The following is a 17,937-nucleotide window of genomic DNA, read 5'->3' as shown; positions in this document are numbered from 1 at the left end:
CTGGAAGAAAGGGGACCCTTATAGGGTTGAAAAGTTTGGTGATTCTGTCGCCTGTGGTAACATAGAAAATAGGAAATACAGCTAATAAATTTGATAAACTAGCAAAGGAGATTTACAAGCAAAGTGCTAAAGATGCCATCTGACTTCTAGCTGCCTACAGTGAAAAAGAGAAAAGAGATGAGCTAAAAAGGAACTGTTCAGTTTTCAAGCAAAATTTAAAGAAACATAAATGAGAAAGGGCTTGCTGGGTCAGAAAATAAAACTGTTTTTCATCGCCAGTCGCTCTAAACAGGAAAATAATTCTCAAATTAAGAACTGGCTTCCAGATTATAGTGATGGTTTTATTGAGTGTATGTGAAAACTCAAACTGTACACTTTATTCGGTTTTTTAAATTTTTTTAGAGACAGGGTCTTGCTCTGTCACCCAGGTAGGAATGCAAGGGCACAATCATAGCTTACTGCAGCCTTGAACTCCTGGGCTCAAGAGATCCTCTTGTCTCAGCCTCCCAAGTAGCTGGGATTACAAGTGCATGCCACCATGCCCAGCTAATTTTTTTTTTATTTGTAGAGAATGAGTCTTGCTATGTTGCCCAACCTGGTCTTCAAGCTCCTAGCTTCAAGCAATCCTCCCAGCTCAGGCTCCCAAAGTGCTGGGACTACAGGCATGAGCTACCACGCCTAGCCCCGTGAAGTTTTTAAAGGAAGTATACTAGCTTGGACTAAAAAGAACAGACAGAGTACAAAATGAAGAGACAGCTTTGGACCCTTAACATGTTACGGCACGAAGCAGATAGAGAAAACTACTTACCTACAATAATGAGCTACCTTTTATAGAAAAGAAAGGATGACCCAGAGGGCAGAACCAAAAGCCCAGAGGATGGAGCTAGAGACAAGGTAAATGAATTGAGGCAGTAGAACCAAGATCCAATCAAGGAATTAGCAACAGATTCCTCACTGAATATAAGAATTACAAAGAACCAGTCACTGCTAGGTGCATCTTGTTTTCCCCTTTTTGAAAAGAAGCATCTACAGTGGTTATCTTAGGCCTGTCCCACCAGTGTATTTTGGGTGGCAGATATATATTCTCTTTAATTTACAGGTCTCCACAACAAGACAAACAGTACTCAAAGAGCTACACCCAATGAACAGAACTGCACCCAGAAAGTCTCATCTATACTTGGGCCTGATTTTGATGACAAGATTCTAGACTTTGAGCTGATGCCATTAATAGGATGAGACCTGTGATCTTAGGGGAGAGACTGAGTATATTTTGCATCTGGGAAGGATGTGAATTGTGACCAGAGGGCAGACTGTGGCACACTGTATTTTCCAAAGACAGGTATCACAACTTATCCCATAGATAGTTTTGTAGTTATCTTCCCTTTTCCTGAACTTAAGCAACCCTTTGTTATTCTCTTATAATTAATACAGTATAACAGAAAATACACTATTTCATTTCTGAAGCCAGATCATTAAAATGCCATGCATTTTTGCCTTGTTCTCTTGGGATATGTACTCTTGGAACCCAGATATCATGCTGTGAAAACATTTAACCACATGTAAAGGCAACATGAGGTGTTTCCCAGCTGAGGTCCCAGGTGACTGCCAGCATCAACTGTCAGACATGTAAGCCTTCAGATGACTCCAGTCCCTAGCATTGAGTCACCACCAAACTTAAAGCCACAGCAACTGACCCTGGAAGGAACAGAGAGACAAGATTTCCCTGCTGAGCCCTATCCAAATTGCAATTTACAAGCAAAACAAATGACTGTTATTGTTTTAAGCCACTAAGTTTGGGGTCATTTGTTATACAGCAATAAATAACCAGAACAGTAATGATGGCATCATGGTTGGATTCCAGGAAGCATTTTGGGTAACAGGGGCTGAGGCCACGGGTCCTCCGGAGGGGTTGCCTGCCATGGCCAGGACAGGCTCTGCAATACTATCTTTTACCCACAGCTACTACTCTCAGAAGATTTTTCTTTTCTGTAAGTTCTTACCCTGTTTCTGAAATCTAAGGCACAGGGTCCAAATCTGACCCACTCTGGCAGTGGGACCTCAAGCCATCTTTGATTTCACCATATCACAAACTGAGGCCATCATTTGCACAGAAACCTGAAAATGTGATTTGAAATTATGGCTCCACTGCCAATTAGCTGTGTGGGCTTTAGCTTCCTCATACATAATGGAAGTAACTGAGCTAGATGTATCCCAAGATCCCTCCCAACTCTACTACTCCAACAGAGTATATGCTGGGCCTCCACAGAGTTCCAACTGAGTAGGAGAAATAAGACCCACACAAATATCCCCCCTATGAGGTACTGCATGATAACTGCCATTTGGAGGCTCCAAACCAAGGATTCTAAGTAAGTGCAGGGTGGGTGGGGCATCCATCCTAGCTGCATGTTCAAGAAAAGCACTGGGAGAGAAGTAACATTTGCATCCAGACTGGCAGAAATTTAAGGTTTGCATTAGAGATCAGGGAAAGATAAGGATAGAAAGAAAGATCAAAGCCAGATCACGGAAAGCCTTGCAAACCAGACTCAGTTAGACATTATCATGGATAGCAGTAGTTTTTGAGCAGGGAGGTGCCAGTAACAGCAATATTTATAGGGAAGTGAATGTGGTGACATAATAAAATAATAGAAGGATCAAGAGAGGTAGGTTTCAGCTTTTCCTCCCACTAGTTTTGTATCATTAGGGAGTACCTCCTTTTCTCTATGCCTTAGTTTCCCAATATGTAAATAAAGTGGGTTAGAGTGAAAGAGTTCTAAAGCTCCTTTTCAGCTTTGCCTTCCTAACACTCTACAGACTGGATAGAAAGAGAGTCCAAAGCTAAGAAGACCCACTGGAAGGTATTACAAGGACTTGAACAGCACAACAGCCTATGCTCTAAGAGTTTGCTCTCCCAGCCATCTAGTCAACTGATCAAGAAATAGTTAATGTCTTCTACGTGCCAGGCATTGTTTCAGGCTCTGGGAACACAGAAAGAAGTCCTTGCCTCAATAAGTCTATATTCTCACAGATTTCCCACATCTACAATTGCAAGCAAGGTTCCCAAATACGAGACTGACAGCCTGTATTTCCGAGTTGCAGTGACACAAGTGCTGGAGTTTCATAGGGAAGAAGCTTCGGAGGAAATCAGCAGGCACAGCAGGTCTTCTGAGAAGAGCACTCCCCCCTACCCTCTCCCCCATCTGCCAGGTCTTACTGCAAATAAGTGAAATCTGAGAGTAGCAAGTGGCAAAGGTCACCCCATCCAGGCAGCTGAATTAGCTCTAAACATAATACTTCCTTGTTTGCAAGTCACCAAGCTGCTTCTAGTCCCACCCCAAGTCATCAACACCAACACAATAAAGTCTGACCTCTGGAATTCAGAGGAGCTCTGAGACTCCCACCTCTCACCCCAAGAGCTGGATGCAACCATATCCTGTGAGTTGAAGTGGGAACAGCCTGTTGGGAAGGTGTATCTGGCAGGTAAGGGGGAAACAGTATGCCCATTCAGCCTCACCAACAAAGAGAAAAGGCAGTCAAATGCAAAGGCTTAGATTTCCCCTTCCTACATATTCCTGCCAAATCAAGACTGGGCTGCAAAGGTAAAGAAAGGGAATAAATTAGCAAAACTCCTGTGAAAACCTAGGGACTGGAATCCAGGATCTTTAACTCAGACTGGGTTGGTGGTAGCACCAGCTGAAGTCTTACACAAATTAAGGATACAGCACTGCAAATACATATCTTGACAGTTCCGCTGGGTTCTGTCTGCCTATCCCTGACAGTTTTCTGTGCCCCAGAGCTCCCTTTTCAATCAAAGCTAGATACAAATGCCTCAGCTAGGGTGTCAAAGGCCCAGCTTTCCAAGGCCTGGCACCCCTCCCCTCCCCAACCAAAGCCCTGGCCGAACCAAGAAGTCTCCTCCTCCTTGGACTCCTGGGCTAGCAATGATAAAAGGGCCCCACCCAAACAGCTATTGAAAGGTCAGACTAAGAAATTCAGGTGCCAACATCATAGATCCAAGTTATAAATACCTTAGAGAAGGAGAATGAATCATCCCTCCTTGTCCCTCAGTGTCTAGCACAGAGCCTGGCACCTAGGAGAACCCTCAGAGTTCACTGACAATGCCTTCCAGTGACTTAAACCAGTGATTTACTGGATTTACTGCCTTACTCAGCCCAAAGAACACACCCAGATGTGGCCGGGAGAAGGCAGCCAAAGAAACCACTAGAACACAATCTCTAAACAATACCTACGGCCCAGGGGTAGCCTCTAAGAGAAGGGTGTAGATAGCTACAGAGGCCTATGACTCCCCAACAAAAGCCAGATTCCCAGGAAAGGAAGGAGGGGAGAAGAGAAGCAGAAATGTGGCAGGAAGGAAGCGAAGACTTAGAAGGGAGTCTGGAAAGATGCTTTTTTTAGGCACATCTGAGGCTCAGATATTTTCATACATCATCCAGTATGTTATGATGACAAGCATGTGGAGAAGCTAAATGAAGAGTGATTTCTGAAAACATTTAGAAACACGCAGGCATGTATTCCAAATAGAAACTGGGGCACCTGTCAGCAGTCTTGGTTCTGCTTTGAAACTTGGTGTAAATACTGCATCTCCCAACCCTTCAGCCCACCCCTATATGGTGGAAATTAGAAAAAAAATGAATCCTCAAAGGAGTCTGGGGTTGCTGGGTATGTAATCTCCAAGTTGGGTTCTAAATATACCATGTCTTTAAAATTAAGAATAAAAATATACAATCACATATGTTTGTTTTACCTCTACAGTAGTCTGACGTTAAAAAAAAAAAGGGAACCTTAATTCCTATCTCCATTGCCAACTCGACCATGGTAAAGGCTAACACCAGGCTAATAGGAGCCAAGAAAAGTGGTTCCTAGGAGCAGGCAATGGGAGACAAAGATGCTGAGATCTCAACCTGTTTCTGCCTGGGCCACCAACATGCTGTGGAAGACGTCAGTTTCTCCACCTGTTTTATCCAAGAAGTTGTGGGCCCCTGCCATTCCCAGCTTACCCAGTTCAGGGAAGCAGGTATGCCAGCAACACCAGTCTAGGTTAGAGGGATCAAATGGGCAGGGGCAGGGAGTGTTCTTATTGGTCTTGCTGCCACAAAGTGGATATTCAATTTGTTTAGCTAAGTCCCAAGCTCTTAGGTACTTAACAAGTCAGAGCCCACCAATCCCTGTTTGGTTGGCACAGTCTATCCAGACTGTTTCTATTGGAAACAAGCCCTGCATGTATGTATGGAGAACCTCTGCCTCCTTCATGCCAATCACTTCCCAAGGGCTACATCCAGTGCCCTATTGTACCAACTGTATCTGGACTCCAGTTCTAAATGAACCAAGCATCTACCACTGCCTCTGACCAAAGACCTGAGTGTGCCACACCACAGAGGACTCAGCCTAGCACTGCACAGACCAGACATCCAGGAAGAAACTAGCCCTGAGCATAAACAAAGGTGAGCGTCCTTCTCATAGCAATCCATTCTTGTGGCTGAGGTCCCAAAAGCCAAATTTTTCCACCAGAGATTCAGCAGAAGGGGCTATCAAAAGTATGTGGCTTTAATAAAAAAGACTAAAGGTTCTTCTAGGACCTCAGCATCCAGCCTTGGCCAAGACCTAAGAAGCCCTAGTGAGAGCATTGTACATCTATCTGACAGTTCTGGAAGCTTTGATTTCATCATAAGGAGAGAGTTAATACTGAATGGCTTTATGCCAGTCACTATGCTAAGCACAGACATATATTATCTCACTTAATCCTCACAGCAACTCTGTGAGATAAGTACTATTATTATTATTTTACAGATTAGGTAACTAAGGTTTTAAAAGGCAAAGGAAAACGTCCTTGGAGCTCACTATTTCGTAACTAGTTAGAGCATGGATTTGAACCCAATTCTATATGATTCCAAAATCTGTGGTTTGTCTGAACTCTTATAAAGCCTGGATTTCTGCTTAGAACTAGTGCTAATGTGCATAACTGCCTACTCACCCCTATCCCAATGTGGTCAGCCTCGATCACTACAGTGCATCCTAGCTCAGGCACAAGCCCCAAACTGCCCCCACCCTGGGAAACAGTTATAGCCAGAAGAACATCAGTTACTTCCTGCCAGCTCTGTCCCTGAACACCAGCCATCTCCAACAGCACAAGCAAAGCTTGTTTTAGGGTTACTGTTTGCTGTCTCCTAGGAAAACTTAGAGAACTAGAAAATGACTTCTGCCTAATGGTCAACACAAGCTGGCCTAGACCAGTCACCTGGATGATTGTCAGAGTGACGATGGTAATTATGTACATCTGGCTGTCCCTTGATGCCATCCCCCAGTGCTCCCCTACCCACCTGCTCAGAGTCCCCCGAGGGGCCTTAGTGCCTCCGGCTCCATGGGTGATGCTGGAATTCTTGTTGGCAGTCATGGTCATTTCGGCTCTCTGCAAACTCAGAGCCCTGAAAAGAAGACAAGGCCTGTAAGCCAAGTTTCCGCGGGCAGCCAAAAGCACCTCAAACATCTTCCAGATGACCTCCAAAACTGCCAAGAGGGTTTCTGTGGCAGGTGGTAGAAACCACTTTCCCACATATGTTTAACTCCGTATGTTACAGCTTAAGAGCCTCAAGAGACCGCTGGTAGGGACGAGTCTATGAGCTAACAGATAACTTACCACTTCACGGAAAATGAAAAAATAAAAATAAAACTCCACCTCAATCCCACCTCTCCTCATTTCTTAAGGGGTTCCCCAAACTTACCATTCCACATAGCCTTTCTGATTTCTGCCATGTTTGTATATCTACTTATTTTTCTGGAATAAACTTGAAACTGATTTCCTTTTCTTAAAAAAATTTAACCTTGTTCTAAACAATAAACATTCATTCATTCAACAAATATTTACTGAGTACCCACATCCAAGGCAAATGCAATTCAGCAAGGATAAAACAAATTCTCTGCCCTCATGGAGCTTACATCCTAGTGGGGAGAAACAGACAATAAGCACACACATATCACATCTGTGTAACACTTCAGTGTAAATTCGCATATAAAATGTAAGGTGATGATAAGTGGCATAAAGGGAAAAAAATGACACAAGGTAGAGGAAAAGAGAGAAGAGGGTGTGTTATTTTAATAGGATGTTCGGGGAACACCATTCTGATAAAGGGACATTAGAGCAGACACCATAAAATTGTGAGCTAGAAGTACTAATAATATTTTTTCTAATACCCATTAAAATAAAATATACATTAAAGAATTTAAATATTTACAAAGCAAAAAAATGTCCATTCATATACTGTTAGCTAATATTAGGCCATTAAATATGAAATGTCTGATTTTGAATCAAAAGTTTAGTTTATTACATGTCAAAAAGAAGCAGTGTAATTAATCAAAGTATGCACCTAAACTATCAACACAGTTTTGCCATCTTAACTGCAGCTTGTTTATGCCAGCAGCGAAGAAGCCTGGAGAACTAGTGGCAATGAAATAGTGGACAGCATTTTCCACAGCTTGCTGAAAATTGAATATTTTTCCTTGCAAGTAGTCCAAAGCCTGGAAGAAGTGGTAGTCAGTTGGTGCAAGGTCTGGTGAATATGGTGGATAACAGAGAGTTTCTAAGTCCAGCCTCCATAGTTTGAGCAGCATTGTTTATGTGACGTGTTCAAGTATTGTCTTGCAAGAGGATTGGCCTGTCTCTATTGACCAATCTCGGCTGCTTAATCACAAGCATCCTCATCATTTCATCCAGTTGCTTGTAGGAGACATCCACTGTTATCGATGAGCCAGTTTTCATGAAGCTGTAGTGGATAATACCAGTGCTGGACCACCAAACAAACAGCATCAGCTTTTTTTTTTCTGATGAATATTCAGTTATGGACTGTGTTTCAGCACTTCATCTTTATCAGCCATGCCAAATGCTTTCAGTTGTCAAAAAGAATCTATTTTTCATCACATATAACAATATGGTGTAGAAACAGTTTGCTTTATGTCATGACAGCAAAGAAAGGCAAGCTTTGAGATAATTTCTCTTCTGACACTTGTTTTATTGATATGGTACCCATCTATTCATCTATCTATCAGCTACTGGTACCCTTGCCAATTTGTTTCAAATGGTCGAATATTGTTGGAATAGTAATGTCAAACCTTGCTGCTAATTCACACATGGGTTGAGATCGATTTGCTTCCAGTACAGCTTTCAGTTCATCATTACCCACCTTGATCTCAGGTCACCCATGTGGCTCATTTTCAAGATTAAAATCACCAGAATAGAACTTCTCAACCCACCGTCGTACTGTGCGTTCATTAGCCACATCCTTCCCAAATACTTCATTGATATTTCAAGCTGTCTGCGCAGCACTGGTTCCACAACAGAACTCATATTTGAAAATAACAGGAATTTTTTACTTATCCATGGTTTCACAAAAATTGCTCTAAAAAAAAATTTGAAAGATAATCACAAACCAAACCCTGCATTTGAAAGAATGAGGATGTACCTTCACAATAAAAATAAAACAAAAAGCGTCAAAGTGAAATGTCAGAGATATCAACTATCAAACTTAGTACTTAAGGAAATCAGACATATCATACTTAATAACCTAATATATCACCAGTGGTAAAAGCACCATCCTTTAGGGAACACTATTTTATGCCAAATAATGAAAGGAAGAAAAAGGTTAAAATTTAAGAGTACCTCCAGATTAGAAAGGAAGAAGTAAAATTATCTCTATTTGTAGATGGCATGATTTTGTATGTAGAAAATCCTAAGGATTCCACTAAAAAACTATTATGCTAGTAAGTGAGTTCAAGAAAAGTCTGCAGGATATAAAATCAATATAAAAATCAATTTTATTTCTAGACACTTGCAATGAACAATCTAAAAACAATTCCATTAATAATAGCAGCAAAACGAATAAAACACTTAGAAACATTTAATAAATTTAAGAAAAGAACTGTAAGACATGTACACTGAAAACTATAAAACATCACTGAAAGAAATTAAAGACATCAAAAAATGGAAAGACATAACATGTTCATGACTCAGAAAACTGAATATTGTTAACATGATAAAACTCCCAAAATCGATCTTCAAGTTCAACAGAATACCCATCAAAATCCTACCTGGCTTCTTTGCAGAAACTGACAAGCTGATCCTAAAATTTTATGGAAATGCAAGGGACCCAGAGCTGCCAAAACAAACTCAAGGAAGAGGAATAAAGTTGCAGGGCTCAGACTTGCCAATTTCAAAACATACTACAAAGCTACAGTAATCAAGAAAGTATGGTACTGACATAAGAATAAAAACAGAGATCAACGGAATAGAGTACAGAGCCCAGAAATAAACCCTTAGATTTATGGTCAAATAATTTTCATCAAGGATGCCAAGGCAATTCAATGGGGGAAAGAAGAGTCTTTTCAACAAATGGTGCCGAGAAAACTGGATATCTGTACACAAAAGAATAAAGTAGGACTCCTGTATCATACCATATATAAAAACTAAGTAAAAATGGCTCATAGACCTAAATGTAAGAGCTAAAATCACAAAAACAAAGCTTAAAAGAAAACATAGAAGTAAACCTTTGTGACACTGGAGTAGGCAATGGTTTCTTGGATATGACATCAAAAGCACAAGCAGCAACAACCAAAAAAACCACTAAACTGCATTATACCAAAATAAAAAACTGTGCTGTAAGCAATACCATCAAGAAAGTAAAAAAGGCAAACTACAGAATGGGAGAAAGTATTTGCAGATCATGTATCTGCTAAGAAACATGTGCCCAGAATATATGAAGAATTCTTACAACTCAATAATATAAAGACAACTAACCCAATTAAATAGTAAGCAAAGGATTTGAATAGAAATTTTCCAAAGATATAAATTTGGTCAATAGACATATGAAACAATGCTCAATATCACTAGTCATTGGGTAAATACAAATCAAAACCACAATGAAGTACTACTTCACATCCATTAGGATGGCTATAATGAAAAAACACAGACAAAAATAAGTGCTAGTAAGACTGTAGAAAAACTGAAACCCTCATTCATTGCAGGTGGGAACATAAAATAGTATAGCCACTTTAGAACACAATTTGGCAATTCCTCAAAAAGTTATACACAGAGTTACCATATGAACCAGTATGACCCACTCCTAGGTATATAACAAACAGAAATGAAAACATATGTTCACACAAACACCTGTACACAAATGTCATAACAGTATTACTCATAATAGCCAAAATGCAAAACAACCCAAATATCCACCAACTGATGAATACATGTACACAAAATGTGGTATATCCATACAATGGAATATTATTTGGACATAAAAAGGAATAAAGTACTGATACATTCTAAAACATAGATAAACCTTGATTCCATTTTTATGAAATGTCCAGAATAGGCAAATCTATAGAGACAGAAAGTAAATTAGTGATTGCATAGGGCTGGGTTGAGGGTGGCAGAATGGGACATGACTGATAGATTTCTTTCCAGGGAATTAGATAGTGGTAATAGTTACACAACTCTCTGAATATATTAAAACCCACTGAATTATATAGATGAATTTTATGGTACGTGAATTATATCTCAATATAGATGTTAAAATAAAATGTAAGAGCTAAAAAAACCTGTTTAAATACCTTGGCGAGAGGGTGTGAGACAACACAATCAATACACCAAGCATATTTCCTATATGAATGTGCACTACGGCCTGTGCTAACACCACCATCATGGAAGCTGAACAGTTCATGAACATAGTTCTCTCTCTCTGGTTGGAATCCTCATACCACACTGATCAAAACAAAGTGTATCTGGATATGAAAGTTAAATAATTTATTTATGGCCACTAAGGATCTTAATCCTGGAGGCCATCTTATTTATTATCTTGGTGCAAATAAGTGGTTTCAAGGATAAAAATAAGTCAAACTCTACTTCTTGATATCATTTATAGTTCTTTTCTCATTTCAACATGAAATGCATCAGCTCAAACTTCTTTAACTTCACGTAAGTTCTCAGAGTTGTGGTTTTGGTGATAGTGGAAGGGAGTGGAGTGCTATAGTTGGAAAGGGCAGAAGCAGCCAGCAGGCATATGTACGATTATCTGACGGTGACAGCAATGAAACATCGCTTCAAGGTGAATACTGCAGTTGCTTTTGGAAAAAGGAAACCAACTTTGAACCTCACTTTTATTCTTCATAAAATGGAGAAAAGCCTTCCCTATCTGTTGGGTGGAAAAGTCTTTATAAACTTAGGTAATGTTGGTAATGATGATGATCAGTCAATCTTGCCACCAGTGCATCTATGAACACTGGCTCTGGTGAGATATTGTCTACCTACACCAGTTCAATGCCAAGTTAAGTGCCTGGTGTACAGCTGTGTGTGCAACAGAAAAAAGGAAGAGAAGAGGCAGCCTCTGGAAGCTTTCTCAGGCCAGCTCTCAGGGTCTGCAGGGAACACAGTGCTACACGAATCAACTTGCTAAGCATCAACTTTCAACTGCAGCAACGGTAGCCATGGGCACAATAACCATCACCACCCATCAAAACAACACTTAACATGCTCTATCAGCTCCAGGGCAGGCCCTCAGGGAAAGGGCAGAAAACCTGTGGAAAGACCAGAAACTAAAATATATTAAAAGAACATGATATAAAACATATTCTTTCTTTCCCTCAATTTCCAATTTTAGAAGGGTGGACTCGCTGCTCTGAAATGCTATTATGTGTATGAGAACACAGAGCCAACTTAGTAAGAAGGAAAAATGTAGCTGACTCTGACATTTGGGTGGGGCCAAGAAGAAAAATCCTGTGAAAATTTAACCAAGAGAGAGGGAGAACAAAATTGCTCCCAGTCCCATGGCAGGGACACTTAAGTCACATTTCTGCAAGAGTGCAACTGCCATTCTCAAAAGCAGCCTAAGAATTCAGGCATCTTGGGCAGACACTGCTGAGAACACCAGAAGAACCCACTAGTTTAGAAGAATACAGAAGCCAATTCACGATCCTCCCCAAATGCTCTCTCTGGGCCAAGTCTATCAGGGTCAGAGAATACTTTGGGGGCTTGACCTGAAGGCCAAGCTAACCCTTTACACCTGAAGCTCAGGCTGCAGCACTCTCAGCATGCTGGCTTCCTGGGCCATATTGCTTCTCCCAACCTCCTAAAGGCAGCCCCAGGCTCTCACCTATGCGGTCAGCCTGATTGCTTGGCTAGTCAAGCTGTAGAAGAGAAGACGCTCCTAAAGCAGAGGAAATACTCACTGGGAACAGAGCAGAGAGGAAGGGGGATGAGAGGCTGTTTCACTAGTTCCCAGGCCCATCAATGGCAAAGTCCAGGTAGAAACTACATGTTTAGAAAATGAAATTGTTCAATTAGCTTCTACCACCAATCACAAGTTCCTTAAAAACCCAACTTTGACACATTATAGACAACTATCTAAAAAATTACAGTCCAGAGAAAGGAACAGAGTATGGTCCCTCTGGAAATTTTCTACAAAGTCTGCATTCAGACAAAAAGACCACAGTCCCAGGAACTTGAGGGGCAGTAGGAAGAACACCTAACTTGGAGTCAGATAACTGGCTCCAGTCCTGCCTCTGTCAACTGCTTGTTAATGACTTTGCACGTGGGAGTTTCAAAGACTCACCTTCTCACTGTAACAGCAATAATAACCACATGACCTACTCTCATGATTGCTTCCCTGGTTATTTTGGAAGACAACTTCTCCATTCCTGAGCCGGAGTCATTTTTCAGACTCCCTGGTATTGCCATTCAATCTATTTACTCTGTCAGGCACTGTGCAAGGTGTTAGGATACAAAAACAGGAAGACACAGTCTCTGCCTTGGAAGAGCTGTGAAGGCAGTAAAGTCAAGTAAAAAGTGGACTCCAGGAAGGCCTTCTCAGAAGGTGACATTTGAATTAAGTCTTAATCTATTTGTTACCCACAGTAAGAAGACCTAAGGAAAAGCAAAGGTACAACATATTATGAGACATGCTGCTAGATTTTTTTTTTTTTTAAGACAGAGTCTCTGTCACCTGGGCTAGAGTGCAGTGGCATCATCATGGCTCACTGCAACCTCAAACTCCGGGGCTCTAGCGATCCTCTTGCCTCAGCCTCCCGGGTAGCTGGGACTACAGGCATGTGCCACCATTCCTGGCTAATTTTTTCTATTTTTACTAGAGTTGGGGTTTTGCTCTTACTCAGGCTGGTCTCGAACTCCTGAGCTCAAGCAATCCTCCTGCCTTGGCCTCCCAGAGTGCTAGGATTACAGGCATCGGCCACTGTGCCCAGCCTAGATGTTTTATATGTTATTATAACAGCTAAAGTTATCAGCATTTCACATGTATTAAATCATTTAATCCTTTTAACAACCTATGAAGCAAGTGTTATTATTATTTACACTTTACCAAGGAAACCAGGACACATAGCAATGAACTTGCTTGCCGCAAGTCACACAGCTAGAAAGTGGTAAGGCAGGGATTTGAGCCCAGGTGGCCTACCCCTGTGCCCCAGCTCTGAGCCAGGACCTTGTATGGCCTCCAATCATCTTGCAATTTAGTTCTCATCACTCTACAAGGTAGCGACAATACAGCCTGATTTTTCTGATTAGGAAATTTAGGTTCAGAGAAATTAAGTGACTGTCCCATGATCACTCACCTAGTGAAGGGACTGAACAGGAATGTGGATCCAGCTTGATCTGACTCTACTGTCCACTTACTTTCCTTAGCATCGATGGAGTGCTGGTTAAAAATGCAGAATCCCAGGCCTCACCTCCACCTTCTATATGGGAATCTGTGAGGATAGGGCCTAGGAATCTGTATTTTCAGTAAGCTTGTGTCCTGCAGCATGCTCTCTAGAGACTCAGAAAGCTACAGGGGGTCACTACTCACCATCTTCCCAAGAGTTTGCCCATCTGTGATCACATAAAAGATGAACTCTCAGCACCCCCTCCCCTACCTATTAGCTTCTTCCACCCTGCAGAGAACCAGTGGCCCTCAACCACAAAGAAACAGGTACATCACTGGATCCAGTGAAAGCATTTTCAATGTCTCATCTAAACAGTTTCCTCAGTCTTCAGATGTACTCAGCATTTCTATATTGCAAAACATCCCTTCCTTTCACCCACCTTGGTAGCTTACAATCTCTTTACTCACTTTCTCCTCCCTTCCAAAGTCCTGGGAAAAAGAATTTACACCGGAAGTCATAAACTTAAGGTCTGCAAGAGCAAAGACATGGCTCATTTGGCCTTCCCCTTATTTTTACATAATTTGAATCAGCTGTCAAACATTTAAGAAACTGAGTACAAATAAAAATTCAGATTCCAGCTTCTCTTGAAAAATTAGAAAATCTGCCATCACTGCGTTTCCATATTACAACAGCTGGCCAAAACTGAGTACGAGTGGCCAGTTAGGTGCAGTGAGCCCTCTCCAGTTCTGCACCATCCCTCCCCTCTCAGCGCCTCCTCCTGGCCAGCTTCACTCAGCTGCCGCCTGGCTGCCCCAGTCAGCAGGTAAGTGCCAGCTCTCCAGTCTGCATCCCAGCAGGGAGGGTTAGGAGGCATGGCGGCACTGGGAGCAGCTGCACACACCTCCTAGATGGCTGGGAATGAGCAGTGCAGGAAGGGGAGCCGGCTGTGGTAGAGGGCACAGTTATCTATTCGCCTCACTGCCACCGGAAACAAAGTCCTCGGAAAGGCTGCCTGCTTTTGCTCAGGACAGCCTTCATCCGGCAACTCTCCCACCTCCGATCCTGTCCCCTCACCCGATCTAAGGGTACGCTTCCAAAGGTCCAAGAGGGGACCGATTAGAGGTCAGTCTTTGAAGGGAGCTCTTTCTGAGGCGTGCCCAGCCTCTAAGAATGAACCTTCCTGTCCTAGAGCAAAAAACCTGTTTGTCCTTGTTTAGGTGAGATTCCTAAACATCCATTTGGTACTTTTTTCTAGGCATAATTGTGGATGTGACAGTATGCCTTGCTCTAAAAGGAGAAACTTGAGCCCTGAGAGCAATGAGGAAGAGGTAGATGCATTTGCAGGAAAGCCTCCCATTCTGGTGAAGTTAAAGTCACCAATGACAGGAAACACAAACACTGCCCAGCACTCTGTTCTACTAGCCCGGGTAAGAAGCCAAGACACTGGCAAAGGAAATATCTCAACCATGTAAGAGAATTTCTGCTGACATCTATGTTCTGCTAATTTCCTAAGAAATCTGCTCATGTGGAAGTTATGGCTTAGGAATCAGTCCCCAAGGGACAGAAAAGGTGGGAAAGGGAAGTGAGCGCTTGTGTGTGCTATGAGAGCGTGGTTACAGCCAGCAGACTGCAAGCAGTACCATGACAGCACAGTTACAGCACAGTGTGCAGCTGCTGTCCGACTGCACCAGCATCAACCTGCCTACTCATCCTGCCCGGCAAACACCCACTCGGACCCTCTTTGCCTTCGTACCAACTCCTTCCTGCACATTTCTTTATCCACAGGCCCTGGCCAAGAAGATAAGGAACAGACTGGCAGCTCCCCAGAGGAGGGCCTCCATCTTTAATTTCTTCCTCTAAAAGTTTCAGCAATCAATATTGTTCTTCATATTCCAAGAGGCTTTACAAATGCAACTAAATCAGGATGAACCTTCTCTCCATGGGACTTTACCCCTCACCCTCAGCACTCATGTGTCTTCTGGATCCTCTCAGCAGCCCCTGTTCTTCCCGAAGCAGCGAAGGCCCCTTGCTAAATTCCCTATGGAAAAGCTCCCCGGCTCTCCAGAGGGAGTTAAGTCTACCAATGCTACAAGCAGAAGGGACAGCCCCTCTCTTGCCTACTCTCCTGACCAACCATTTGCCTAGTTCTCAAAGGGATACAAGGGCTTCTAGAAAAGGGCTAAGAAAAGAACCTGAGAAATATTAATAGCTATGGCCCCTTTCTTTCTATTTTCTTGGTGCTGCTTCCTTCATTCTCTCCCTGCCACACCTCTCTGTCCCCCACCTTCACACACAACCCAGAGCCACTGCAAGCTTCAGGGAGGTTATCATTCGAATAAGCTCCTTTTAAGTATCCAAACCCAAGTTCTCAAAAGTGTGAGCTTTCAATTCTTGCTTTCTCTCCTGCAGTTGTGCTAAGGTGGGAAGGCTTTGCCTACCTCTCATAGCTTTGCATGAACTAACAGCTCCAGGTCTTGCTGCAGCAGCTTACCTACAGTTTCTCTATTCTCTGGCATTCCCAGGAAACTCAGCTATCCCACTGGTCTCCTGACATCCTATCCTAGCCCCTTGACCCCACATGGCTGAGAAAACTGTAAGGTGGTATTAGTTCTTCTTAGTTTTCTGAATGACTCTCAGTACTTAGCAAAGTTCTGCACATAAAAGGTGCTCAAATAAATGCTGGCTAATGTGTTAACTCATGACAACAGAGGGCCCCAAGAGCCAAAGGCAGGGATGACAAAAGGCCCTAGAAGTTCTAGCACTGGCCACATCCTCTAAAATGTACTCCTTCTCTTCCAAAGTTACAGCTGCTGTAAAACTGGTGAAAGAGTCTTCTGGCTGTAGCTGCCACCCAGCCAGACTGTCAATGGCAGGCCTTTTCCTCCATCCTTCGGCCGATCTTGGCTTCCAATCTCCTCACATGTGTCCCCAGTCTCTAGGTCCCTGCTGCAGTAACAGGGTCTCATCCAACACTCCCATGAGGAAAGGCCATTCCTGGGAAACCTGCTGTCCTCTCATCCATGTTGCCTTTCTCCTCCCTCATCCCTCTTCTTCTCTCTTTTCCTGATTCATTTCTCACTGGTCATCTGTCCACAGCCTTGTCTTTGGCTCTGTTGTGCCTAATATTTGGGACTACCAGGAAAAGGGGAGAGAGCGGGCTCACAGGGTTGGCTGAGTGGGCATCAAAAGCTTTAAAGGGCGCCAGGAAGGATTTTCTCAAGTCTATCCTGTTTCCTCCAAAATGCCAAACCCCTTTTCTCCTTCACTACTTCTACATACCTTGTGCCTTGGATCTTTTCCATTCCAGCTCCAGGTTCTGCATTTCTAGCTCTAGAAAGCCCTTCAAACAAAAATGTCGAGGGGATAATGAGCCTGGCCAAGTGGAGAGGAACCAAGATTTGTTTTGCTTGGAGGTCAGAAGGTCTGCCGGGTGCTTTTACAGTCCCCATGAGGTTGAAATCTCCCTCAACCAGCCTCGGAAAAAGAGGATTTTGTTGTCGTTGAATAATAATCAGAAAAAGATTAAGAACTCTGTCCATCTCTTCACTGTCCACTTATCACTCCCACACTCTCTTTCCCAACCCTCCTCCTTAAAGAAAGCCCTTAAAGTTTAGATTTTCAACCCCAATCATTTTTCAATCCCTTTTCTTGACAGATGGTCCTTCTCCACTTCAGCACAGATTCTGCAGAGGTTTTAAGCAGGGTTTAAACACTTCCTGAAAGCTTGAATTGGGATAAGGGCTTGTTAGGCAATTCCAGGCCAAAGGAAATCTGCTTGTTTCCAAGACAGTTTAAATAACCTAGACACGGCTGTTTCTGCCAGTCTGGAAACTCAGCCTCTCAGCAAATGGCTTAACCTAGCTCTGCTAGGGTGATGGAGCATACACTGCCCAAGACCTGTCACCACTTTGAAAAAGAAGGCAGAACGGAGGCTTGTCCCACAAAGAACCCTGCTCCTGGGGGCCAACCACTGCCCCTTCACTTCGGCAAGAAGAATGTGGCGGGTCCCAGCATCATGGTGATGATCCAAAGACCACAGTCCTATCTCACATCAGCGCCCTCCCTCTGGCCAGCTGCAACAGACTAGTTGCTGGTTGCTATTTCCTGCACATGCTAGGAATATTTATGCCTCCAAGCTTTTGTTCAACCAATTCCTTCTATCCTGAATGTCCTCCGCCCCCATTCTTTCTTAAATATCCAGTTCAAATGTCAACTTCTTTCTGAAGCCTTTCCTGACTCTAATTCCTGACCTCATTCTCACCCTTCCCATGCTCTCTGGTC

At 42.8% G+C, this 17,937-nt stretch overlaps 1 protein-coding gene across 1 annotated transcript in view; it reads right to left on the bottom strand.

Moving 5' to 3' along the window:
* ST5 (suppression of tumorigenicity 5) overlaps positions 1-17,937 on the bottom strand; it is a 109,014-nt gene that overhangs the window by 44,224 nt on the left and 46,853 nt on the right. Inside the window, exon 2 of the mRNA XM_012654353.1 lies at positions 6,336-6,440. Coding sequence (XP_012509807.1) covers positions 6,336-6,415 — 80 coding nt within the window. The 5' untranslated portion in view covers positions 6,416-6,440. The remainder of the gene's footprint in view (positions 1-6,335; positions 6,441-17,937) is intronic.

The sequence above is a fragment of the Propithecus coquereli genome, unplaced genomic scaffold (genome assembly GCF_000956105.1).
Source record: "Propithecus coquereli isolate 6110/MARCELLA unplaced genomic scaffold, Pcoq_1.0 Scaffold44, whole genome shotgun sequence".
NCBI lineage: Eukaryota > Metazoa > Chordata > Mammalia > Primates > Indriidae > Propithecus > Propithecus coquereli.
Note: the sequence above shows the minus strand (reverse complement) of the source record. Positions and strands in the feature narration are given on the sequence as shown.